The sequence below is a fragment of the Amblyraja radiata genome, chromosome 1 (assembly GCF_010909765.2).
Source record: "Amblyraja radiata isolate CabotCenter1 chromosome 1, sAmbRad1.1.pri, whole genome shotgun sequence".
NCBI classification, from domain to species: domain Eukaryota; kingdom Metazoa; phylum Chordata; class Chondrichthyes; order Rajiformes; family Rajidae; genus Amblyraja; species Amblyraja radiata.
In genome coordinates, this window is record NC_045956.1 from 75,968,457 (window position 1) to 75,994,003 (window position 25,547).

A 25,547-nucleotide genomic window follows, 5' to 3' on the forward strand; every position below is an offset into this window, starting at 1 on the left:
AATGAAGTGATGTCTAGAATGTGTCATCTCCACAGGTCTACTGCAATCATTACTGGTGTAAGCACTGTGCATGTGTGCCATGGATGAATAAGTTGTACAGAAACGTGTGCGGACATGGCGCCAACGGACGAGAAGCCGAAGCAAAGAAATGGAAGCCAAATAACCGAATGGAAACGAAGCCAAAACGCCAAATAACCAAATGGAAACTAAGCCGAAACGCCTACTAACCGAAAGGGTGGGATGCCTAAGTGGAAACTAACCGAAAGGCTGCGTCGCCTAAAAGCAAACTCACTGAATGGCCGCTCTGCCGAAACGCCACCTACCCGAAAGGCGGCGTCGCCTACAAGCCAATGAATAGAATGCCGCTCAACAGAAAAGTCAAATAACGCACATGATGTTGCCGGGGTGGGGCGAGGCTTTTAAAACATGGGGACTTAGCAATCTGAACCCAGGGAGAAATCGCCATGGTGTGACGGTTGGGCTCCAATGGCATGGCATCACGGTCTGTGACTGGGTGGGTGGAGGGACCAGCCTGTCCCACACCTCGGCTCCACCCGACCCACAGCCCGTCACAGTGCGGCCGCACAGGAAAGATGACGCAGAGGGCGACCGTGGCCATGGGAGAATGGGGGCTGTCCCGCTCCTTCGACCGCTTACAACTTGGTGCTCGGATTCAGATTGCCCAGTTACGTATGGCTTGTGTGGGAAAATGACCCCCACATTCCCATCTCCACCAGCGGGAGGTTGGGGGCCATTTTCCCACACAAGCCAAAGGTGACTGGGCAATCTGAACCCAAGCACCAAGTTGTAAGCGGCCGAAAGTGTGCATCCCTCGGGACAGCCCCCACTCTCCCACGGCCACCCTTGGCTGTGGGTCTGGTGGATCGTAGGTGTGGGACAATGTTTATCTCTCCACAGTGATGTGATGGATGCGGGGGTCTGGACCAATCGCTGACATGTCCCGCCCCCCCGGCAACGTCATGTCCGTTGAACGGCATTCGGTCCATTGGCTTGTAGGCCTTTCGGGTAGGTGGCATTTCGGCAGAGCGGCCATTCGGTGAGTTTGCTTTTAGGCGACGCAGCCTTCCGGTTACTTTGCATTTAGGCGTCCCACCCTTTCGTTAGTCGGCATTTCGGCTTTGTTTCCATTCGGTTATTTGGCTTCCATTTCGTTGCTTCGGCTTTTCGTCCATCAGCGCCACGTCCGGGTACCATATAGAAAAGTGAAAACATTAGTCCTGTCTTATCCTTGCTCACACACAGATTCAGATTTGTTTATTGTTAATTTCACCATGGTGCAATGACATTGCTTGTTTACTTGAAGCTCATTGAGAGGAAATTGATGACTCTGCAGAATCAGTCATGACAACTAGTCTGAAGAAGGCATCCAACCCGAAAAGTCTCCCATTGTTTTTCTCCAGAGATTCTGCCTTACCGGCTGAGTTACTCCAGCACTAAGTGTCTATCTTTGGGAAAAACCAGCATCTGTAGTTCCTTTCGACACATGACAACTAGTCGAATGGCTTAGAGATGGAGAGACGTCAGAGAGGTGATGATGAAATCTTTATGTTTTCAATAAACACACAGAAACTGATGGTACACTGTCGAATGATGTTGCTGTGGAGTATCTACAACCTCCTTGCAAAAGCTTGAAAATGTTAGTTATGTAATGTTGTTGAGGTCAGTGCTAATATGTGTTAGTTTTATAGTATAACTCTTGTGGAAAGATGACAGGATAAAGTTTACACAAGCAATCCATTTAAAGTCAAGATCCATTTCAATAGAGAGAAAATCAAAGAAGGAATAGTTTGCATATTCTGAACATTGGATAACCTCAAGTTTATGGAAGATGAAACATGTATATGCAAACCGTGAACTCCACCAATGTCTTTTTTAAAGTTCATGTAATCTGTCAGGTGAGGCCCTTGCACAAAAGTGACACTTGTATGACCGATGTATAAAAGCAGTTTCATCATCAGGACGACCTTTTGACGAAGATTTGCATGGGCCTTTACTTACGGTCCGTTTTTGGCTTGTCACTGTGACTAGTTGACGTTTGATCCTGGTTGCAGCTTTTACCATCATTAAATGTCCAACTAAATTTGTCCATTGTTAACTTGGTCGCAAGCTCCACCTCTTCCTGAAGTTTCCTTGTTTCTTTTGTTTGTCTTTCCAGTTCTTTCCTGCAGATAAGTAACAAATTGAATTATATTTCTTTCTTCATTTAAAAAATCATCATAATGTAGTTGTCCATTAATGCACGATGTAAATAACTATTTAAAGAAGTAAAACTTTTTTAATTCTTCTACTTATCCCATTGATAATTATGAATAATGGGATCTTTTAAATGTTTCATCAACAATGGAATTGTAATTTCATTTGTGAATTGCAATTGCAATTGTGAAAATATCATACTTCCATATATGTATCCAAAATATGTTTTCATTGTTTAAAAAAAAGTTCCAAAAAAGTTTTTGAGATCATGCTAACAAACTCCAAAGGACACAAAAGGTATAACTACAAGACTGCTGAAATCCACCCCATATTAACCTCCCACCCAAAAAGTCTGAACAAAGCATGATGAATGCCATTATTCAAGCGTGTTTGTCAGCTGTCCACAATGAAGAATAGAACACAGAATAGTACAGACGATAGACACATAAAGCTGGAGTAACTCAGCGGGACAGGCAGCATCTCTGGCGGTCTGACACTGCTCTGACAGTGCTCAGACTTGAAGAAAGGTCTTGACCCGAAACGTCACCCATTCATTCTCTCCAGAGATGCTGCCTGTCCTGCTGAGTTATTCCAGCTTTTTGTGTCTACCTTCAGTTTAAACCAGCATCTGCTGTTCCTTCCTACACAGAATCGTACAGCACAGGAATAGGCCCTTTGTTCCACAATGTCCGTGCTGAACATGATGGCAAATTAAACTAATCCCTTCTGACACAAACATGATCCATATCCCTTCATTCATACACATTCCTGTGCCTATCTAAAAGCCTTGTAAACACCACTGCCACATCTGCTTTCGACAATGTGCGGGTTTGTAGGTTAATAGTCCAAAGTGTACGGGGAATGGATGCGAAAGTGGGATGGCATAGAACTTCTGTGAATGGATGATCGATGGATGGTGTGGGTTCGGTGGGTCACATGGCCTGTTTCCACGCTGTATCTCTAAACTAATGCAAAAATCAAAGCTTAACTTTTCCATGTGTGGATGAAAAAAAATAATGCATTGTATATAGTTCATACAATTTATTATCATATTACAGAGAAGGTTCAATCTTATTAACATTTAGTAAACTAACCTTAATTCCTCTAAGTTCTTGCTCGGTCTTTTACTTGCAGAATTACCTGAAAGGAAAATCTAATACTTACACATTTGTTGCTCAACATCAACGGAATTATAATTGAAATTAATTTAACCAAGAATTTGAAAATACTAATGCTTCCTACGTCTCTGAATATACATGGAGCAGATCATAGAGCTTAATGGAACTACACTGAAAAATCATTTGCATAATGTTCATAGTTTGTAACTTGAATATTACAAAATCCGCTATTGGTACAGTATTAAAGTTCCAATGAACTTAAAAGCCATTAATTTCGTCACAAGAAATGCTCAACATCAGAAACCTCAAGGCAACAAAACAGAAGAAACTAGGACTTGCAGGCCTGATGTTGCACTGCAACCCAAATCTTTGACATCAGATCTATCTTCTATCCCATCTGACCATATCTACAGTTTCCCACCATATGGGCATAACCAGACTTTCTTCAGTGCTTTCCTTCTGTGCAAAGAAATACATAAATGAAAAGGATTTAAAGTGGTGGTGTTCCAGAGGTATGAAAGCACAGGACAGACCACTTCTGAGACTCAATTGTGGATATCTGTGCTGCTACAGAATCTATCTCATATGGATTTAGATGTTCAGACAGCATTGTTTTTCTGTACTATACCCATTGAAAATTAATTTAATTCTCGAGCTGAATTTGATTGTGACTATTTCGGAGTTGAATCAAGCCAATCAGGAAATCTGGTAGCCACTTCCCAATGTGTCTCAACGTTGCACATCTGCAGTGATTTCTGTATCAGTTGCAGATATGACAATGTAATTTCCCCAGCAACATTCCCCTTAGAGCATTGCAGGGAAATTAGATGAAGTTGTCCTGCACACAACCACTTCTGGACCTCGATAGGTCGTCCCTTACTTACCATTAATTCCATAGGCATTTTCCAAATGTGGCACTGAGCTCTCCAATATCGTCCAACCTACTTCACTCATGGAACCACCGTTCACCCTATGCCCAATCCCTGCTCCTGCCACCCAAAAGAAGTACACATTATATTTTACATGCAGCATTATCATACCATGGCATGACACACATTTTTGTCAGCAACCAGGGACAACTTGGCACAACTTAACTCGATCCAATAATAAGTTAGGTTCATATGGAAGAAGTTTTCAAAGGCGTTACATTCACAGAATCGCTTCCTGACTTGCCTGTCATCAGTTAAGTATGGATGGAGTGTAGCAACTCGACTGATCAGAGAAGAACCCCAGAGAAGGAGCTAAAGCAAACAGAAACATGAAGTGTGTATACTTTCTGCAGGCGCAAGCAGACTTTTAAGAGAACATTTATAATCTCTTGTCATGCAAACTTGATGACACTTGAGCACAGGCCACGTACAGTCATTTAATTTTGACTGCTTTCACAGGGATATTTTATAAAGCTGTTCCTTTAATATACTTAATAATTATTGCGGAGTGGGAGAGAGGGGAAGATGGCAGGAAAGCAGGTTCATCCCAGCTACATATCCTTGCCCTTCATAGAACCCTCTTGGAGAAGATGGACTTGGATACTATTCAAGTGCCTGCTAAAGTGCACCATTTTGTTGGTAGTTTGTGTTCTATGTTTAGGTTTATTATTGCCACATGTACCAAGGTACAGTGAAAAGCTTTTTTTTGCATGCTATCCAAACAGATGAAATATACCATATATATACACAATCAGTTCAAACTCAAGTACAATAGAGAGTACAAAGGGGAAGGTGCAGAGTGCAGAATATAATTCTCAGCATTGAAGCTCATCAGTTCATTAGAGAACATCCAACGTCCTCAATGGGGTAGGGGTGAATTAGTCAGTACCCTAGCCTATGGGCAGACTGTTCAGAAGTCTGATAAAGGAGGGAAGGAAGCTGTTCCTGAGTCTGGCGGAGCCCGCTTCCACTGTACCTTCTGCCGAACGGGAGCAGGGAGAAGGAGGAATGGCTGGGTGGGAGAAGTCCTTGACTATTTTGTCTGTTTTTCAGAGGCAACATGGTGTAGATGGAATCAATGGTGGGAAATCTGGTCTGTGTGATGAACCGGGCTATATCAACAACTCTCTGCACTTTCTTATAGTCTAGGCCTGAGCTATTCCCAAACCAACATTATGCTTTCTATGGTGCATTAGTTTGTAAGAGTCACTGGAGCCATGCTGAATTTCCTCAGTCTTCTCTGGAACCAGAGGCGTTGGTGTGTCTTGTTGGCTGTCGCATCAGTGTGATTGGTCCATGGCAGATTGAGGTCTGTGGATCAGAAAGTCGAGGATCCAGGGGCAGAAGGAGGAGCTGATTCATAGATGCTGGAGTTTGGAGATGAGTTTGGATGGTGTTGGAGGCAGAGCTAACGGCGATAAATAGGAGTCAAATGTGGGAGTCTTTGTTGTCCAGGTGTTCCAGAGATGAGTTTAGGCCCAGAGATAGCTTCTGCCATGGACGTATTACGACAATAAGCAAACTGTAATGGATCAAGGCCGGCTGTGAGGCTGGAATTAATGTGCACCATTACCAGTCTCTCGTAGAAACATAGAAAATAGGTGCAGGAGTAGGCCATTCGGCCATTCAAGCCAGCACCGCCATTCAAAATGATCATGGCTGATCATCCAGAATCAGTACCCCGTTCCTGCTTTTTCTCCATATCCCTTGATTCCGTTAGCCCCAAGAGCTATATTTAACTCTCTCTTGAATACATCCGGTGAATTGGCCTCCACTGCCTTCTGTGGCAGAGAATTCCACAGATTCACAACTTTCTGGGTGAAAAAGTTTTTCCTCATCTCAGTCCTAAATGGCCTTCCCCTTATTCTTAAACTGTGACCCCCCAGTTCTGGACTCCCCCGACATCAGGAACATTTGTCCTGCATCTAGCCTATCTATTCCCTTAAGATTTTTATATTTCTATAAGATCCCCTCATCCTTCTAAATTCCACTGAATATACCTGTAAGCACTTTATTATATTGTGGTGAATGTCAGAGACTCTGGACAGTAGTCATTCAGGCACACTACCTTGTTTTTCCTCCACCTTACATTTCTTCTGTCATTGTTGGGAAACTGTGGCAAAATAGGAGACACGAGCTTCACAGCGGCGCCACTGATAAAGCTGCTACCTCACAGCGCTACAGACTCAAGTTCGTTCCTGACCTCAGGTGCTGTCAGTGTGGAGTTCGCCCGTTCTCCCTGTGACCATGTGGGTTTCCTCCAAGTGCCACATCCCAAAGACATGCGGGCTTGTAGGCTAATTGGCCTCTGTAAATTACCCCAAGTGTGTAAGGAGTGAATGCAAAGGTTTGAAAACATCGAATTAGTGTGAACAATGGGTGATCGATGGTTGGCATGGATTCAGTGGGCTGAAGGGCCTATTTCCATGCTGTAACTTTTTATCAAACAATAACACTCTCACAAAAATGTATGCTGAAAGTACGGTAATATTCCATGACAGCTAACCAAAACTTAATAATTCTGGTGCAAAAAAGAAATCCAATTATAAAATGATTGGGCATACTTCTAGTTCTTCATCTAAAAAAGTCAGCTATGGGTTAGACATTGAATAATGTTAGCGACATTGAATAAATACTAACTCACTGTGTCTTATCCTTTTTCTACATCCTGCATTACTGTCTTTTTTTGCAAAGATTCAATTGGTGTTGTGATAAAATACTCAAATAGCAGTTAAAATATCCTAAGGACATCAATAATCCTTGCACTTACTTTTATTTTGATATGATGTAAATGCTTTGTTTCCAGCTTCTGAGGCAAGCAGACTTGACTGACAAGACCGACAGTCAGCAGATGACAAATGTCCACGAGCCCCTGGAATCAATCAACATTATAATCACAGCATGGAAAATAACTCACACTGGTACTCCCTCCCACTTGTAGCCTGTGTGGATGCCATTGCTCCTTGCACACAGCTTTATCTGACATTATATTAATTGCCCCATTGCAAAAGAAAGTTACAATGATTAAACACGAATGGAAATGTGCAAAGCAGCAAAATACCAGATATTTCTCAATACATTTCTGGGAAATTTCTCCTTGGGCAAGTTTTCGTGAAGTGCATTGTGATACGCTGTATTTCTATGTGCAGAGAGCGGTAACATTTATCAGTTACAGCAAAAATGATAGCTTCAGTAATCAAAGACACATAACCCTGACAAAGTCGGTAACATTACACTGAAAATTCGTAAGTTGGAAATCTGTCCTGCACGAAATGTATTCATCCAAAAGCAGCAACCTTGCAACTGGTATTCATCCATAATCATGTTGGGCTACATCGTGCTTGCTTCGGCCTGGACTCGCATTCCCCTCACCCCGCTCCTCAACCGGGCTTCAGCCAATATGCACTGAGGGTCAGCCCAGGACACACTGACAGCCTTTACACCTATCAAAATTGTCAGCTGATCATCTCTTGGTCAGAGATGTTATGTTAAACATCTCCAATGTACCGAGGCATTGATAAGCTATTAAAATTACTTTAAAAAATACTTAAAAAATATATAATAACACAAATGGATTGTAACATTTTTCACACAGAGAGTGGTGAATCTCTGGAACTCTCTGCCACAGAGGGTAGTTGAGGCCAGTTCATTGGCTATATTTAAGAGGGAGTTAGATGTGGCCCTTGTGGCTAAAGGGATCAGGGGGTATGGAAAGAAGGCAGGTACGGGATACTGAGTTGGATGATCAGCCATGATCATATTGAATGGCGGTGCAGGCTCGAAGGGCCGAATGGCCTACTCCTGCACCTATTTTCTATGTATCTATGTAACACAAATTTAAATAAAGTACAATTTTTTAATGGACCTGTTGATCCTGAAGATAGACATAAAATGCTGGAGTAATTCAGCTGGTCAGGCAACAATTCTATAGAAAGGGATTAGGTAACGTTTCGGGTCGAGACCCTTCTTCATTCAGTGAGTCTGAACAGAGTCTGAAGAAGAGTTCTGACCCAAACGTCATCTATTCCGTTTCTCCAAAGATGCTGTCTGACCCGCTGAATTACTCCAGCATTTTGTATCTATCTTCGGCATAAACCAGCACCTGCATTACCTTCCGACACATTTTGTCTGAACTTGTCCTTTTCTTTCTCTTTCCCAGGGGTCAGGAACTTTAATTCAAACAAATGGGAATTCTGATCCAATGCCTGGATTGACATCGGTCACTCAGCTTGTCTTGTACCTGCAGCAACCTGGAATACAGTTGGCAGATGCAGAATGCCCACAGCTCCTTGTGGAGTGGGGCGAGATAGCAGGGGAGAGGAGAGAGGAAGCACAGAGGTGAGGGGAGATAGAGGGGAGGGAAGGAGAGAGGGGAGGGGAATGCATAGGGGAGGAGGAGAGGGGAGGAGAGAGAGGGGAGGAGGAGAGAGAGGGGAGGGGGATAGAGGGGGAGGAAGAGAGAGAGGAGAGAGTGGGGAGGAGGAGAGAGGGGAGGAAGAGAGAGGAGAGTGGAGAGGAGATGGGAGGGGGAGGAGAGAGGGGAGAAGCAGAGAGAAAAAATTGAGGAAGAAAATGGGAAGGGAGAGGGAGAAAGATGGGAGAGAGAAAATAGAACTAGGTGGGAAGAGTGGGAGAAAGGAGGTAGGGAGAGGTTGCAAGTAGCAAAAAGAGAGACAAAGAGAGAGTAGGGAGGAGAAAATAGAGAGGAGGGGGAGTGAGAGGGGAGGGCTGAAAAAAAGGGAGAGAGAAAGAAAAAGGGACAAGGAGAAAAAGTGGCGAGAAATAAATAGTGAGAGAAAAGGAGCGAGGGGAGGCAAAGAAAGCCGGGGAGAAGGCAGAGAAGGTGGGTGGGTGAAAGCAAAAGAAAGTGGTGAGGAGAGAGGGCCTTGATTGCATTTAGGAAAAATGAGAAGAAGTAGATACAAGCTCTGCATCTAACTGGAGGGACAAAATAAATTGGAGTCATTCGCATAATTGGTAAGTTAGGTTTCAATTATTCCGTGATTTCAGACAGCGTGGAACATAATTTGGAGATTTTGAATGGTGCCGACTGGGTGTTTACAGGAAAGAACACAGCTGTGTGATGTGCTGTTATTTTCTATCCACAATCATTCTTGATGAACCTAATGCAGTAGGGTTTGTTTTTTTAATCAGAAATGCATCCTCACCAATTGTCAAGCAGCACAAATCATTTTTCCAATAAAGACAATTTTTTTCTGCAGTCTACATATAATGTTTTTACATGACAAAAATCTGCAAGTAATCACCTCATGAACAATCATTTTCTATTAAGTATTAAACCCCTTCCACATTAATTTTTTAAATAAATAAGCTACAAAACAATATGCTATTTTGTTAGCTGACTTCTAGTGTGATTCCATAACACATAGTGCATTATCAGTGAACCCAGTTAAGCTTGATAGACTTTAATAGATAAGTCTACACAAACGTCCCAATTTAAACTTTAAGTAAAAAGTATTTAAATTACAAAACACATATGTACATAAGCAGAGAACAGAAAATGTGTAATTTTAAAATCAATAACTTCAATTGACATTTGTTGGCAATTGCTAACTAGTAATTTTACTTCTTTGTGGCCATGTTGATAGTAATAAGATTAAGAAACGAGTGAAGACATTCTTACCGTCACTGCCGGACGACAGTGGCAAAAGCCGAGGAAAATGGTGCAACGACTGTGTTGTAATGGGGTATTGTGACATAGTTAACAAAGAATAATCAGTCTGTGATCACAGCAACATATGACATTAAATTATTAACTAGGGAATTCATGATTTACTACCAAATTAAGGAAATTATTTTAAATTATACTGCTGATTGATCTTAGAAACATAGAAACATAGAAAATAGGTGCAGGGGGAGGCCATTCGGCCCTTCGAGCCAGCACCGCCATTCATTGTGATCATGGCTGATCATCCCCGATCAATAACCTGTGCCTGCCTTCTCCCCATATCCCTTGACTCCACTAGCCCCTAAAGCTCAATCTAACTCTCTCTTAAATCCATCCAGTGACTTGGCCTCCACTGCCCTCTGTGGCAGGGAATTCCATAAATTCACAACTCTCTGGGTGAAAAGTTTTTTTCTCACCTGTCTTAAATGACCTCCCCTTTATTCTTATCTTATTCTTATTCTTATCTTATCTTTAACTGTTCTTCCCCTATGCATAACATTCATTTCTTGCCTTCATCTCTATTCATAGCCTCTAAATATCACTTGTCACATCTCCAATCAGCAGTGGCAGTGGAAGAATGTGGGTTTGGGTTTCTGTTTCCCCATATCTCGAGGTACTGATCTCTGCTGCAGCATAAAATAAAAGCACCATAAGACCTCTGAAATCCAAAATGCCCAGCCGCCTCCCCACAAACCCGGCTGTCACGACCACAACCAGAGAAAGAGGTCATGGAATGTGAATGTAAATCGGACTGCAAACCACCCCTTCACTCCATCCACATTCCTTGACTAATCATGAACATCCCATGGACAGCTAAAGAATAACAAGTGATTTGGAACCAAATCATCATAAGAATTTGCAGGGAATAGATTATGGAATGTAAACCATAAGAAAGTAGGAAAGAAACTTTCAGAACGTTAAACCTTCCTGGTTCGAACAGAGGGACCTTGGAATAGAAGTACGTAATTCCCTGAAAGTGGTGTCACATGTGGATAAAGTGTTGAAGAAGGCCTGTTGCATGCTGGCCTTCATCAGTAAGGACGCTGAGTAGAGAGGTTGGGGCGATGTGTTGCAGTTGTACAAGACATTGTGCAGGTCGCACTTGTAGTATTGCGTTCAGTTCCTGGAGGAATCTCCTGCTACAAGATGCCAAGAAGTGGGAAAAAGTGCAGAAAATATTTACAAGGATGTTGCCAGACATAGGGTCTGAGTTATAAGGTGAGGCTGTGTAGGCTGAAAACATTATTCATTGGCATGTCTTTTTAATCTCCCCACTGATTTCAGATTGTGGAACATTTTCTTCTCTGTTTACTCCGTTTTTCAAATAATCTAACAGTTTTGGATTTATCCAAGTCAGCACAGAATACAGCACAGAAATAGGCCCTTCGGCCTCCGTGTCTAGGCTGATCATCAGGTATTTATCTATCTATACTAATCTCATTTACCAGCACTTTGTCCATAACCTACTAGGCTTTGGCAATTCAAGTGTTTTTCAAGATTTGAATTAAAAAATTGGCCCATCATGATGCCACCGTCCAAGTTGTGGGTCAGACCACATTTGGAGTATTATGTGCAGTTCTAGTCACCCAGCTAGCTATAGGAAGGTTGCCATTAAGTTGGAAAGGGTACAGAAGAGATTCACCATGATATTACCTGGGCTTGAGTTATAGAGCAAGTTGGGTGGGCTGGGACTGTTTACTTTGGACCATAGGTGGCTGAGAAGTGACCTATTGAGGATTTGCAAGATCATGAGAGGCATGGATAAACTGAATGCTTACAGATATTTTCCCAGGGTGGAAGAATTCTACGTTGAGATAGCAGAGACTTCACGTGAAAGGGGAGAGATTTAATAGGGACCTCAGAAGCAACTTTTTCCACTCCGAGTATGCCATGAGTCTTGTGTCCTTTTACACAAATCACTGAAAGCTAAACTATTGATACAGTAAGGAATTGAGAGGTAAAATACTTGTTGGCCTTCATCACAGCAGGACTGGGGTCAAGTCCAAAAAAGTATTGGTGCATTTATACAGGGTCATGATTAGCCTGTACTGAAATAGTGTCTGGAGGTCTGTTCTCTTAATGGAAGAATATGCTTATGATAGATGGACTGCAGGGGGCAATTAAACCATGAGCAGAGATTAGAGCATTTTAGTACAGTCTGTTTAATGTTGCAAGAATGAGGGGGAATCTTAGTGGTTTAATGTTGCTTTTATTGTCACTTGTGCAAAATCATTGAAATATACAAAATTCCCATCAGCTTGACGGGGCAGATGCAGGAATTATGCTTCCCAGTAACTGAGCTGTCTGGAATCAGTGGTCACCCATTCAAGACTGAGATTGAAAATACATTTCTTCCAGTGTTTTCCACCCAAAGGGGTTAAGGTTCAATCACTCAGTGTATTCAAGACAGATAGATCAATTTTTGGATACAAAATAAATCATGGGATATGGGGCGAAATGGGGAAATGATAATGAGCAATGAACTTACTGCCTGACAGAGCAGGCACGACAAACTGAATTACTTGCTCCTGCTATTTCTTATGTTCTTATTTCTGCATGGTGTTTCAATCCTACAACTGTTTGGGCCAAATGGATGTGGAGAGGATATTTCCACTAGTGGGAGAGTCTAGGACCAGAGGCCACAGCCTCAGAATAAAATTAAAAAACCTTTAGAATGGAGATGAGGAGGAATTTATTTTGTCATGGTGATGAATCTGTAGAATTTGAGTTGAGTATAGGAGCAAAGAGATCCTCCTGCAGTTGTACAGGGCCCTAGTGAGATCGCACCTGGAGTATTGTGTGCAGTTTTGGTCTCCAAATTTGAGGAAGTACATTCTTGCTATTGAGGGAGTGCAGCATAGGTTCACAAGGTTAATTCCCAGGATGGCGGGACTGTCATATGCTGAGAGAATGGAGCGGCTGGGCTTGTGTACTCTGGAATTTAGAAGGATGAGAGGGATCTTATTGAAACATATAAGATTATTAAGGGTTTGGACATGCTAGAGGCAGGAAGTATGTTCCCGATTTTGGGGGAGTCCAGAACCAGGGGCCACAGTTTATGAATAAGGGGTAAGCCATTTAGAACGGAGATGAGGAAACACTTTTTCACACAGAGAGTTTTGTGTCTGTGGAATTCTCTGCCTCAGAGGGCGGTGGAGGCCGGTTCTCTGGAAACTTTCAAGAGAGAGCTAGATAGGGCTCTTAAAGATAGCGAAGTCATGGGACATGGGGAGAAGGCAGGAATGGGGTACTGATTATGGATGATCAGCCATTATCACATTGAATGGCGGTGCTGGCTCGAAGGGGCGAATGACCTACTCCTGCACCTGTTGTCTATTGAATTCATTGCCACAGAAGGATGTGGGGGCCAAGTCGATGGATATTTCTAAAGCAGAGATTGACAGATTTATAATTAGTATGGATGTAAGGGGTTATGGGGAGAAGGCATGAGAATGGTGTTGAGAGGGAAAGATAGATCAGCCATGATTGAATGGCAAAGTAGACATGATGGGCCGAATGGCCTAATTCTGCTCCTATCTATATTACTAAAAGTCTGTTCTTGACCGGTTTTGGCCATCTGTGCTGCGATTTCCGAGAGAACGCCGTCACCTACGGCCGTCATTTTTGGCCACCTTGCTCAGAGCCCCCCTCCGCCGCATGTGTGCCGAGGATTTTTCCCGTCGATTAAAAATGACAGAGATATTAATGTTTTTACAAAATTCCTAATTCTCTCTGCTGCCCCCGCTGGCGGCAGGGGGGAGGGACTATAAAACCAGGAAGTGGTGTACCTCACTCACTCTTCAAGATGGAGGAAGGCAGAGGGTCACGTTTCTCTGAGCTGTGAATAACACTGAACACATGTCTACTCAAATGTAAGTGCCCTTAGTGGTCCTAAAATGCTTACAGAATGTGTCTATTGGTTCTAAAGCTTGCAAACAAATGTCTATTGGTTCTAAAGCTTGCAAAATGTGTCTCTATTCGTTCTAAAGCTTGCAAAAAATGTGTATTGGTTCTAAAGCTTGCAAAAAATGTCTATTGGTTCTAAATCTTGCAAAAAAATATCTATTGGTTCTAAAGCTTGCAAAAAATGTCTATTGGTTCTAAAGCTTTCAAAAAAATGTCTATTGGTTCTAAAGCTTGCAAAAAAATGTCTATTGGTTCTAAAGCTTGCAAAAAATGTCTATTGGTTCTAAAGCTTGCAAAATATGACTCTATTGGTTCTAAAGCTTGCAAAAAAATGTCCATTGGTTCTAAAGCTTGCAAAAAAATGTCCATTGGTTCTAAAGCTTGCAAAAAAATGTCCATTGGTTCTAAAGCTTGCAAAAAAATGTCCATTGGTTCCAAAGCTTGCAAAAAAGTGTCTCTATTGGTTCTAAAGCTTGCAAAAAAAAAAGACTATTGGTTCTAAAACTTGCAAAATGTGTCTCTATTGGTTCTAAAGCTTGCAAAAAATGTCCATTGGTTCTAAAGCTTGCAAAAAAAATGTCCATTGGTTCTAAAGCTTGCAAAAAAATGTCCATTGGTTCTAAAGCTTGCAAAAAAAATGTCCATTGGTTCTAAAGCTTGCAAAAAGTGTCTCTATTGGTTCTAAAGCTTGCAAAAAAGTCTATTGGTTCTAAAGCTTGCAAAAAGTGTCTCTATTGGTTCTAAAGCTTGCAACAAAAAAAAGACTATTGGTTCTAAAATGGTTCACACATGGTGGCATGGGTGCTTTGGCTTGAAGTTGAAAGACACCACTTACTGCAAATGGTGGCATGAAGTTGAAAGGCACTACTTACTGCAAATGGTGGATTGGTTGCTTTGGCTTGAAGTTGAAAGGCACTACTTACTGCAAATGGTGGCTTGGGTGTGGCTTGAAGTTGAAAGGCACTACTTACTGCAAATGGTGGATTGGTTGCTTTGACTTGAAGTTGAAAGGCACTACTTCCTGCAAATGATGGCTTGGGTGTGGCTTGAAGTTGAAAGGCACTACTTACTGCAAATGGGAGGCGTGGGTGCATTGGCCTGAAGTTGAAAGGCACTACTTACTGCAAATTGTGGCTTGAAGTTGAAAGGCACTACTTACTGCAAATGGTGGCATGAAGTTGAAAGACACTACTTACTGCAAATGGTGGCTTGGGTGCTTTGGCTTGAAGTTGAAAGCACTACTTACTGCAAATGGTGGCTTGGAGCTTTGGTTTGAAGTTGAAAGGCACTATTACTGCAAATGGTGGCTTGGTTGCTTTGGCTTGAAGTTGAAAGGCACTATTACTGCAAATGGTGGCTTGGTTGCTTTGGCTTGAAGTTGAAAGGCACTACTTACTGCAAATGATGGCTTGGGTGTGGCTTAGGTGTGGCTTGAAGTTGAAAGACACCACACTGCAAATGGTGGCTTGGGAGCTTTGAAGTTGAAAGGCACTACTTACTGCAAATGATGGCTTGGGTGTGGCTTGAAGTTGAAATACACCACTTACTGCAAATGGTGGCATGAAGTTGAAAGGCACTACTTACTGCAAATGGTGGTTTGGGTGCTTTGGCTTGAAGTTAAAAGGCATTACTGTAAATGCGCTTACTTCCTGTTTGCACTGTATATTGATTTTAGATAAAACGCTGCCACATACGGCTGTGATTTTTGGCCATCTTACTCAGTCCCCCTCCGCTGAGCAGGTGCAGAGAATTCTTCCCATGAATGAAAAATAAAAGTGGTATTAGTTTTTTTTTAAATGTTGAGAATCTCTCTCCTGTCAATCACTCCATGAAAGCCACACCTTTTCCGGTGGGTGGGGGGGGGGGAGGGGTTATAAAACCCGGAAATGTGGGTGTGGCTCAGTCTCTGCAAGATGGAGGAGGGAGAGGTCACGACTCGCTGTCTTTAGTGGCTTTGCACCTTACTTCAAATGGTATGAAACTGCACTTGAATTTGGTGGCCTTGCACCCTGCTAGAAGTGGTAAGAAACTGCACTTGAATTTGGTGGCCTTATACCCTGCTTGAAATAGAATTTCAAGGATTAGCCGTGAGTCAACTACCAGCCCACCAGCCGTGAGTGAGTGAGTTGCCAGCACAACAGGCTTGATTGACTGAGACGCCAGCCCAAGAATCCATTTGGCGCACAATTTGCATACTAGCCCTCTGGAAACCAGTCCCTTCAGCCCACAACACCCATACTAGCGCTCCAGAAAGCCCCCCCACCCCCAACTGGCCACCAATATTAGAATTGGTGGAAAGGTGGAATATTGCATTGGATGACCAGCCCTCCTGTGTGATGCTGGGACCCAACGGGTCCCACTTAGTCTAGTAACTTATCAATTTGTGAAATTGAAGTGCAGCCCAATCAAGGAAGCTCCTGTAATTCCCAATTAAAACACTATACTAAACTGGAGAAACTTGACATGCGAATGTTAACAGGCAGTTAACACAACACAATGGCAATAATTGAAGGGAAATCTTAAAGGAGAATTGGTAGGGAAAGAAAACAAATTGGCTTCTTGCAATTCACTGGTTATGACTGTAAGTAAATCTCAAATGTCAGGAAAAGAAGAAGGAAAAGGCTACTTTGGTTTATTCAAGATACTCCAGAACAAGAAGAAACAGGAAATTAACAGCCCCTATGTGAAACTAATTGGAGGCTTCAGATGAGCCACAGAGGGAATGTCGAGAGAATAGAGTGCATCATTGTCGAAGTCTTATAGAAGATCATGATTCCTCACAAACACTGGACAAGACGTTCATTCACAATTCCTCGAAAAAATGCTGAGCAGTTGAAAAAGCTACTTAACTGGAGAAGAGTCACATTGTGCATATTTCTGGGTATCATAACATTAATCAAGACATTTGACTCCCAATCTTTCATTTGCAGTAATAGCCTTTTTTCTGGTGTAAGACTCCCCCAAATGGTCAACCCTAGTACAACACGCAAAATCCACTGACTCGTGCCCATGGAAGTCAATGAATGCCATGTTCACTCTCAGCTTCCTATCCTCGAGATCATTTCAGGCTGCTGATCACTGCCACAGCTCATGGTTTCCTGCTCCATCCTGTTCAAGAGAGATCATAGAAACATAGAAAAATAGGTGCAGGAGTAGGCCGTTCGGCATTTCGAGTCAGCACCGCCATCTATGGCTGATGATCTAAATTCAGTATCCCGTTCCTTCTTTTTCCCCATATCCCTCGATTCCTTTAGCCCTAAGAGTTAAATCTAACTGTCTCCTGAAAATATCCAGTGAATTGGCCTCCACTGCCTTCTGTGGCAGAGAATTCCACAGAATTCAAACTCTCTGGGTGATGACATTTTTCCTCATCATGCAAACTCCATACCCAGCCAGAGACTTTATCTACTTTACCTTAAGTCCACAGAGCAGGCAGAGTATTTGCCTGCATTGCAGGCATCCCCAAAGTCCAGCTACTCATATAGGACACGTGTGCTTGCAAAGACCTCCATGCTTACAACTTCTGTCCAAGAAGTTGTAGTTGTACTTAGCTGTGGCTCTAGAATGACTACAAAGCTCTCTTGTGCAAAGTAATACTTCCTGCAAGCAATGTTATTCATCAGCTTGTCCGGGTCCCTCTGATCCCCTAAGAGAATTTTCCCACACCCTCATCACTGCAGCTTGTATTCATTTAGGAGCAACACTCCATAGCAGCTGGAGGTGGTAAGGCTTTTTCAGACCTAGCTTCAAAGATTGCTGGGCTGAATGTTGACAGCAGCAAAAACTTTTGGTACATTAAAAGGGAACACAGTGCCGACAGGGGGAACCAATACAGTTTTCTGTGAATATCACAATTAAAGTTCTTGATCAATATGTGATTTTTTTCTAGAATTAGGACGATCTATAACACTGCTCTCATGCCAATAAAAGCAAGTAATACAATTTCTACCCCACTGTGTTTAAATGAGGCTGAGGTTGGGATTAAATAAGAACATTCCAGAACAAAATAAAAAAGTGTTCCCCTGTTTGTGATTTATTCTTGGTCAAAGTATTCACTGATGTATCAATAAACACTCAAAACATGTTGATGATCATCATCATTTTTAGAGAACCAGAAGAATAAATGCAAAACAAAAAGCTGAAATCAAATATTCAATAGATAATGTTAATTCTTAAACTGTTTGATTCAGGAAATGTCATTGCAAGGTAGCATTTGATCAGAGATGGAAAAACCATTGAGATAAATATACTGTGTAGGAAGGAACTGCAGACGTTGGTTTACACCGAAGATAGACACAAAATGCTGGAGTAACTCAGCGGGACAGGCAGCATCTCTGGAGAGAAGGAATGGGTGACGTTTCGGTTCCAGACCTTTCTTCAGACTGAGAGTCAGGGGGGAGGGAAACACAGAGATAAGGAAGGGTAGTGTGTGAAAACAAGACATCAAACGAGAAGGTGACAACAAAGCAAACAGAAATAAAATATAATCGAGGATAAAATGTAATCGTAGAATAAATATTCTACTGGTTCAGATTTGGGAGATGGTGAAATCCTGCACAGCTATTCATGGAGACATTTGGAGTACAGTTTTACCGTTGTGATTGTTTTAACAATAAGGAGCAACGTTAACAAAGATCAAATCCAAATCTGAAGAGAAGTGATGCCTGACCATCTCTTACTATATCACCTCACAACTGTGACCTTGCAAAGAATACATGATGAATTCTGCTCAAATAAATTAGGTAGAATTCATCGTGAATTATTAGTAGTTATACCTGCATTTATACTAGATATCATGCGACACACTTTATCTTCAAAATGCAGTGACTTTTCTTCAGAAAATACTGCTTTTTTTTTGTACTATCAGCATTCCACATTACTTTGTGGTGATAGATGACATAGTAATACTTATGGTTAAAACTACTCTTTACATAAAGTCATGGGATATTAATCACAATCATGCATTTCAAATGCAAACCAGTTGGCCCTGTTCCTAGGTGCTATCCTGATAAATCTCCTCTTATCCTCTGTTTGTTTGTTTTTTGAGTATGTGTGTGTGTACTTGAGTGTATATATATATATAAATATATACACTGAACTTTTTTTTTCCTCGCATTTATATTGTTTACAGTCTGTACTATGTTTACCTATTCTGTTGTGCTGCAGCAAGTAAGAATTTTATTGTTCTATCTGGGACAAATGACAATAAAACACTCTTGACTCCTGAGGTCCTGATGTGAACCTTAATGTGTTTTGCCCAAAAATATACATCATTATCTGCTTGAGGCCGAATCAAATTTTTTTGCAGTTGTATTTAGTGCTGTTTTCAACAAAATCAATAGTTTATGCTTTCTCAATCTCCTTCTTAAGTGGCTCTGCTACCTTCAAATATAAATGAAAATGAACCCAAAGATTAACAACAAAATTATTTGCATTCATTAAGCATCTTCTAATAAAACAAAAAACATCTCAAGGTACTTTGCAGGTGTGTGATAAAACAAATATTCATGCTTTGCAACATTAAGAAATATTAAGGCAAGCGTTCAAAGCTTAGCCGAAGAAGGTGGTCTTGAGGATTGTCTTAAATACAAATAGAGAGACAGAAAAGGCCAGGGAGGGAATTCCTAAGTTTAGGGTTTGTCAGCTGGAGGCAGGGCAGCCAATGGTAGAACATTGAATTCAGGGATGACAGAGGGACCTGAGATAACTGAAGGTTATAAGGCTGGATCCCATAACAGCGATTGAGATTGGGAAGTGGCCAAGAAACAAGGATGTGGTCCACTGCTTAATTGAGAAACAATGAAGATCAACAAGCAGAGAGGTGTAGGAAGCAACTGTAGATGCTGGTTTACACCAAAGATAGACACAAAATGCTGGAGTTGGGTGAATTCTTGGTCTACTGTGATTACTGTGAGTTACTGTGAATTCTTCATCTACAAGAATACTGTGTTTATTGGTTGTTTCCCCAAACCACTTCAGACCTTTTCACCATAAACCACATCTGACACATATCTGCCCTTGTTACCATTGCGCATATTCCTTCTTCACTGTCTAACCATTTACAATTTTTGAGATGTCTGTGAAAAATTGCAGTAGGATCGTGATCAATTGGCCAAGTGGGCTGAGGAATGGTTGATGGAATTTAATGGAGATAAATGTGAGGTGTTGCATTTTGGGAAGTCTAACATGAGCAGAACCTACACAGTGAATGGTAGGGCTCTGGGTAATGTTGTAGAGTAGAGGGATCTCTGCAACCTCCACTGAAGGTGGGGTCGCAGATAAATTAGGTGGTCAAAAAGACTTTTGGCACCATGACCGTCATCAGCCAGAGTGCTGAGTATAGAAGTTGGGAGGTCATATTGCAGTTGTATAAGACGTTGGTGAGACCGCATTTAGAGTATTATGTTCAGTTCTGGGCACCGTGTTATAGGATAGATGTTGTCAAGCTGGAAAGGGTACAGAGAAGATTTACGAGAATGTTGCCAGGACTAGAGGATCTGGGCTATAGGGAGAGGTTGAGTTGGTTGGGACTCTATTCCTTGGATCGCAGGAGGATGAGGGGAGATCTTATAGAGGTGTACAAAATCATGAGAGGAACAGATTGGGTAGATGCACCTTATCTTGCCCAGAGTAGGTGATCGAGGACCAGAGGACATAGGTTTAAGGTGAAGGGAAAAAGATTTAATAGGCATCTGAGAGGTAACTGTTTCTCACAAAGGGTGGATGTATGGAACAAGCTGCCAGAAGAGGTAGTTGAGGCAGGGACTATTCCAACATTTAAGAAACAGTTAGAAGGGAACATGGATGGGACAGGTTTGGAGGGGTATGGACCAAATACTGGCAGGTGGGACTACTGTGGCTGGAACATGTTGGCCGGTGTGGACAAATTGGGCTGAAAGGCCTGTTTCACACTGTACTACTATATCTTCATTAGCTGAAAATTTCAAAAGTTAACTTTCTAAACCTATCCAAGATATTCATATATCACTCAAAAAGCAATGGTCCAAATTTACCAGGACTATTGGATTCTTCCCTCCAATTAAAAAAAGTATTTCTCAAGTCAAGACTCAAGAGTGTTTTATTGTCATGTATCCCAGATAGAACAATGAAATTCTTACTTGCTGCAGCACAACAGAATATGTAAACTTAGTACACTGCAAACAAGATAATAAACGAAAGAGAAAAAAAAGTTCAGTATGTATATATATATATATATATATATCTTATATTACTAAATCTCTGATCTTGACCGCTTTTGGCCGACTGTGCTGCGATTTCCGAGAGAACGCCGCCACCTACGGCCGTCATTTTTGGCCACCTCGCTCAGAGCCCCCCTCCACCATATGAGTGCGGAGGATTTTTTCCGTCGATGAAAAATGAGAGATATTAATATTTTTACAAAATTCCCATTTCTCTCTGCTGCCCCCGCTGGTGGCAGGGGGAGCAACTATAAAACCAGGAAATGTCATGCCTCACTCAGTCTCTGCCAGACCCAGGAAGTGCCGTGCCTCACTCAGTCTCTGACAGACCCAGGAAGCAAGAGGATCTGGCAGAGACTGAGCTGCGAATAACACTGAACGCACGACTACTCCACGGTGAGTCCCCCCCGATGCGGCTGTAAAGCGGCAGCAGCCCTTTTTAACAAGTTTGTGTTCACAAAATGAATTTTGGTTGTCGGGTGTCTGCAGCCCAATTGTTTGCCTCGCCTTTTTTTAAACAAGTTTGTGTTCACAAAATGAATTTTGGTTGTCGGGTGTCTGCAGCCCAATTGTTTGCCTCGCCTTTTTTTAACATGTTTGTGTTCACAAAATGAATTTTGGTTGTCGGGTGTCTGCAGCCCAATTGTTTGCCTCGCCTTTTTTTTAACAAGTTTGTGTTCACAAAATGAATTTTGGTTGTCGGGTGTCTGCAGCCCAATTGTTTGCCTCGCCTCACCATTGCCAGAGTGAGGCCGCATACAAAATGGAGGAACACCAGCTCATATTCCACTTGGGTAGCTTACAACCGAATGGTATGAACCTTCAATTGTTCAAATTTAGATAACTGCCTGCAAACTCAACCCCCCCCCCCCCCCCCCTCATCTGTGCCGCATCTGGACTCCCACCTATTTATCTACCAACCCCCCCCCCCCCCCCCCAAACCGAGTCTCACAGCTTCAGCTTTTGTCTTTGGCATTTGTTCCAACCATCAGCCCAACCTCCCCACCCCTATAATCAGCCTGAAGAAGGATCTTGACACAACACATCACCCATCCATGTTCTACAGAGATGCTGCCTGACCTGCTGAATTACTCCAGCACTTTGCGTCCTTTTGTAATTTAAAACGGTTGTATCTCATGTAAATGATTAAAAACACACAACAAAGTAAAAACTGAAGGTACACAAAAATGCTGGAGAAACTCAGCGGGTACAGCAGCATCTATGGAGCGAAGGAGATAGGTAACGTTTCGGGCCGAAACCTCAAAGTAAAAACTGAAGTTACCTCTGAGTCAGCCATCTCACTCAAATGGGTTTCTGCTATATCCAGCAGCATACTAGCCCCCACCACCCATCCGGCCCACTCAGACCGGCATGGAACCGCAACCAGAATAAGTCAGGCGTGCCCGCATCTGATTCCTAGCACCTTAAAGTCCTCGCACAGCCCAAGTTGTAGCGAGGAAGTCGCGATCCCTACCAAGCACCTGGGAAAAGCTAAACAAGATAAGATTTGGGCCACCATAGCTGAGCTCAGACCACGGGGTCCACCTCGGCACAATGTGCAATCGATACCCCAGATGCGAGTGTGCAGCAGATTCATCGAAGATTGCACATCGCTTGTTACAGTGCCCAGGAATTGCCTCTGTAGTCCCCAGATCCCCTTCATACATTAACTGGTCCAAAGCAAGAAAGTAAAGGTAGACAGAAGATAGACACACAATGCTGGAGTAACTCAGCAGGCCAGGTAGCATCTCTGCAGAAAAGGAATAGGTGACGTTTTGGGACGAGAACGTTCTTCAGACCCATAGGGGGGTTGCACGTAAGGTCACTGGGTCATAGGGCTTGAAGCACGGAGCCGCTCAATCCATCTGGAGGACATCGCAGCTTCCGGTATATGTTGTTAATACACGAAACGCGTACTTTCCTATCTGTTAAAAACCGCCAAAATGTTGAATTTTTGCGCTGTAAAAAATTGTGGAAATCGGGGTAAGCGTGAGAGACATGTACCCAACTTCAGAATTCCAAAAGTGAAGCAAAATTAAGGTAAAGAGAAGTGAGAGCTGAAGGGACAACAACAGCTAAAGTGCTTGGCGAACATTGGCCGTGCAGATGTCAAAATTGAAAATATTGGGAATTATCGTGTTTGCTCACTGCATTTCATCAACAGTAAGGCATTATTTGTGTTTTTTCTTGATTCCTTTGGTATCTAAAAAGTCTCAGAAGTGATAAATCTGGCTGTAAATTTTGCTTCAAAGGCGTTTTCTTTTTGTATGTAAAAGAACTTGAGAACCATGGGTGATTTTTAAATTTTACAGCCAGATTTATCACTTCTGAAACTTTTTAGATGCCAAAGGAATCAAGAAAAAACACAAATAATGCCTTACTGTTGATGAAATGCAGTGAGCAAACGGCCAATGTTCGCCAAGCACTTTGGCTGTTGTTGTCCCTTGAGCTCTCGGTTCTATCTATCCGTCATTTCTCCTCACTTTTGGAATTCTGAAGTAGGCTAAATGTCTCTCACGCTTATTCTGATTTCCATAGTTATTTACAGCGAAAAAATTGACCATTTCGGCGGGTTTTAACGGGCCCGCTACGCTGGAAACAATGGTCAGCGCTTACCTGCAGTTCATCGCGTGTACTCCAGTTGGCGGAGCGTGGCAACAGTATGGTTCACGGGTCGTGACCCGACTGCCTGCAACCTCCCTATACCTTTAATTTCCCTCTCCCCTGACACTCAGGCGGGTCTCAACCTGTAACGTCACCCATTCCTTTTCTCCAGAGTTGCTGTCTGTCCAACTGAGTTACTCCAGCATTTCGTGTCTATCTTCGGTGTAAACCACCATCTGCAGTTCCTTCCTACACAAAGTAAGTCTAGAGCTACCTTGCAGAGACCCGAGCTCCACACTATCAACATCTTCCAACATAATACCGACACTTTCACTGAGTTGCATCCCACACCCCTCCTCTTTGCGGGAGGAGACGGGGCCTGATTTGGGAACGAAGTGCTTCCTTTCCCTGCCGCCTCGGTATTGTTCAGCTTTAGTCTGACAACGTTATTCGCATCACCTCGCTTTTGTCTGCTTTACACCTTACACAACGTAAATCGCTGCCTCTGGAGGGAAGTTCACCGAGACACTCACTCTCTCGTGATCGGCTGGCTTCCAAAATATCAAAGGACGATGTTCTGGTCAGTGGTTCACCTTTCGCGAAGCTCCAGCACATCTCCGTCCTTCTCTTGGCTTCAGTTTCAAAAGCGGTGGACATTTTTAAGGCTTAGAAACCCGATCGACGTTGTTATTTTTTTTAAAGGCTTAGTAGTTCGTCAACGATATTTTTTTTACTTGAAAATAAATATTTACATTAAATATAGACGTTAAATATATATTTTTAAAGTTACCCTAAAAAAAAATCTAAAATCTCAAAGAAAAATATAACTATTCATGAATTCTTGTCTGCCCACTGCGCACATCGAGGTGCCTGAGCGGTTGGATTCAACAAGACACCTGTCGCCTTGGTTACTGCCGAAGGCTTTTCTTTGGCTTTCTGCGATGAGTGGGGAGCCGCGGGTGCGGGTGGCCGCAGTTCATCGCTGCAGGCGGGCGGGGGACGTGGGGACGTGGGGACGAGCTGAGCTGCACCAAGGAGGGAAGGAGCGGCGGCTGAGAACGTGGAGACACGGTGGTCGCCGTCTGCTCCCCGGACAACGCTGTATCCTTTCGCATCGGCTTTGTGAGCTCACAATCGGCCGCGCTCTCTGCTTGTGACGATTCCCGGGCCACTCGCCGCCGGCCCTTTCAAACCAGGGCCGTCCCCATGATGCTTGTTTACTGCAAGCGTTGCTGGGGCTTGTAGTCTGGTGTCAACCAAAGATTCCAGTATCTTTGGTCTCAACCCAGGCAAGCTACTCTGAAGAAGATATACACAGAATGCTGGAGTAACTCAGCGGGACTAGCAGCATCTTTGGAGAGAAGGAACGGGTGAGGGTCTTGACCCGAAAAGTCACATATTCCTGAGAGTCTGAAGAAGGGTTTAGGCCCGAAACGTCGCCTATTTCCTTCGCTCCATAGATGCTGCTGCACCCGCTGAGTTTCCCCAGCAATTTTGTGTACCAGTCACATATTCCTTCTCTCCAGTGATGCTGCCTGACCCGCTGAGTCCAGCATTTTGTGTCTATCTTCGGTGAAACCAAAAATCTTTGGGTGAAACCCAGCATCTGCACTTCCTTCCGACACTAGTGTTTTTCCACGCGGCATCGCATAACGCAGCATGTTTTGGGTCAGCTATAGTTTTGGGGGAACTGTATGAAACCATCCCAACCAGGCGGCGGCGGTAATTATTAAAGCACCATATTCTTGGTTGTTGTTTTGGAATCAAGAGCAGGAGTAGGCCTTTCGACACCTCGAGCGTGCACCACCATTTAATAAATTAGTCAATTCGTTGTAAACCAGTTGATATCTATAATTTTGGTATCCTGAATTCATTTGGTGTTTAAAAA

The 25,547-nt window shown here is 42.8% G+C and overlaps 1 protein-coding gene across 7 annotated transcripts in view; it reads right to left on the minus strand.

Annotated features, from left to right (window-relative positions):
• The window catches only part of ccdc158 (coiled-coil domain containing 158), a 97,885-nt gene extending 73,115 nt beyond the window's left edge, over nucleotides 1-24,770 (minus strand). For 4 of the 7 annotated variants that reach the window (XR_004412650.1, XM_033024731.1, XM_033024709.1 and 1 more), the window contains exons 1-5: nucleotides 24,193-24,371; nucleotides 7,032-7,133; nucleotides 4,217-4,321; nucleotides 3,309-3,354; nucleotides 2,020-2,183 (exon numbers count right to left, since the gene is read on the minus strand). Coding sequence is in view for 6 of the 7 variants with exons in the window: in XM_033024731.1 (XP_032880622.1) it covers nucleotides 2,020-2,183; nucleotides 3,309-3,354; nucleotides 4,217-4,321; nucleotides 7,032-7,133; nucleotides 24,193-24,316 (541 nt within the window). In the remaining variant the exon portion in view is untranslated. Of the gene's footprint in view, nucleotides 1-2,019; nucleotides 2,184-3,308; nucleotides 3,355-4,216; nucleotides 4,322-7,031; nucleotides 7,134-24,192 lie in introns of all 7 variants that reach the window. The other 3 variants (XM_033024691.1, XM_033024714.1, XM_033024724.1) reach the window with 3 other exon arrangements.
• Nucleotides 24,771-25,547: the final 777 nt, after the last annotated feature.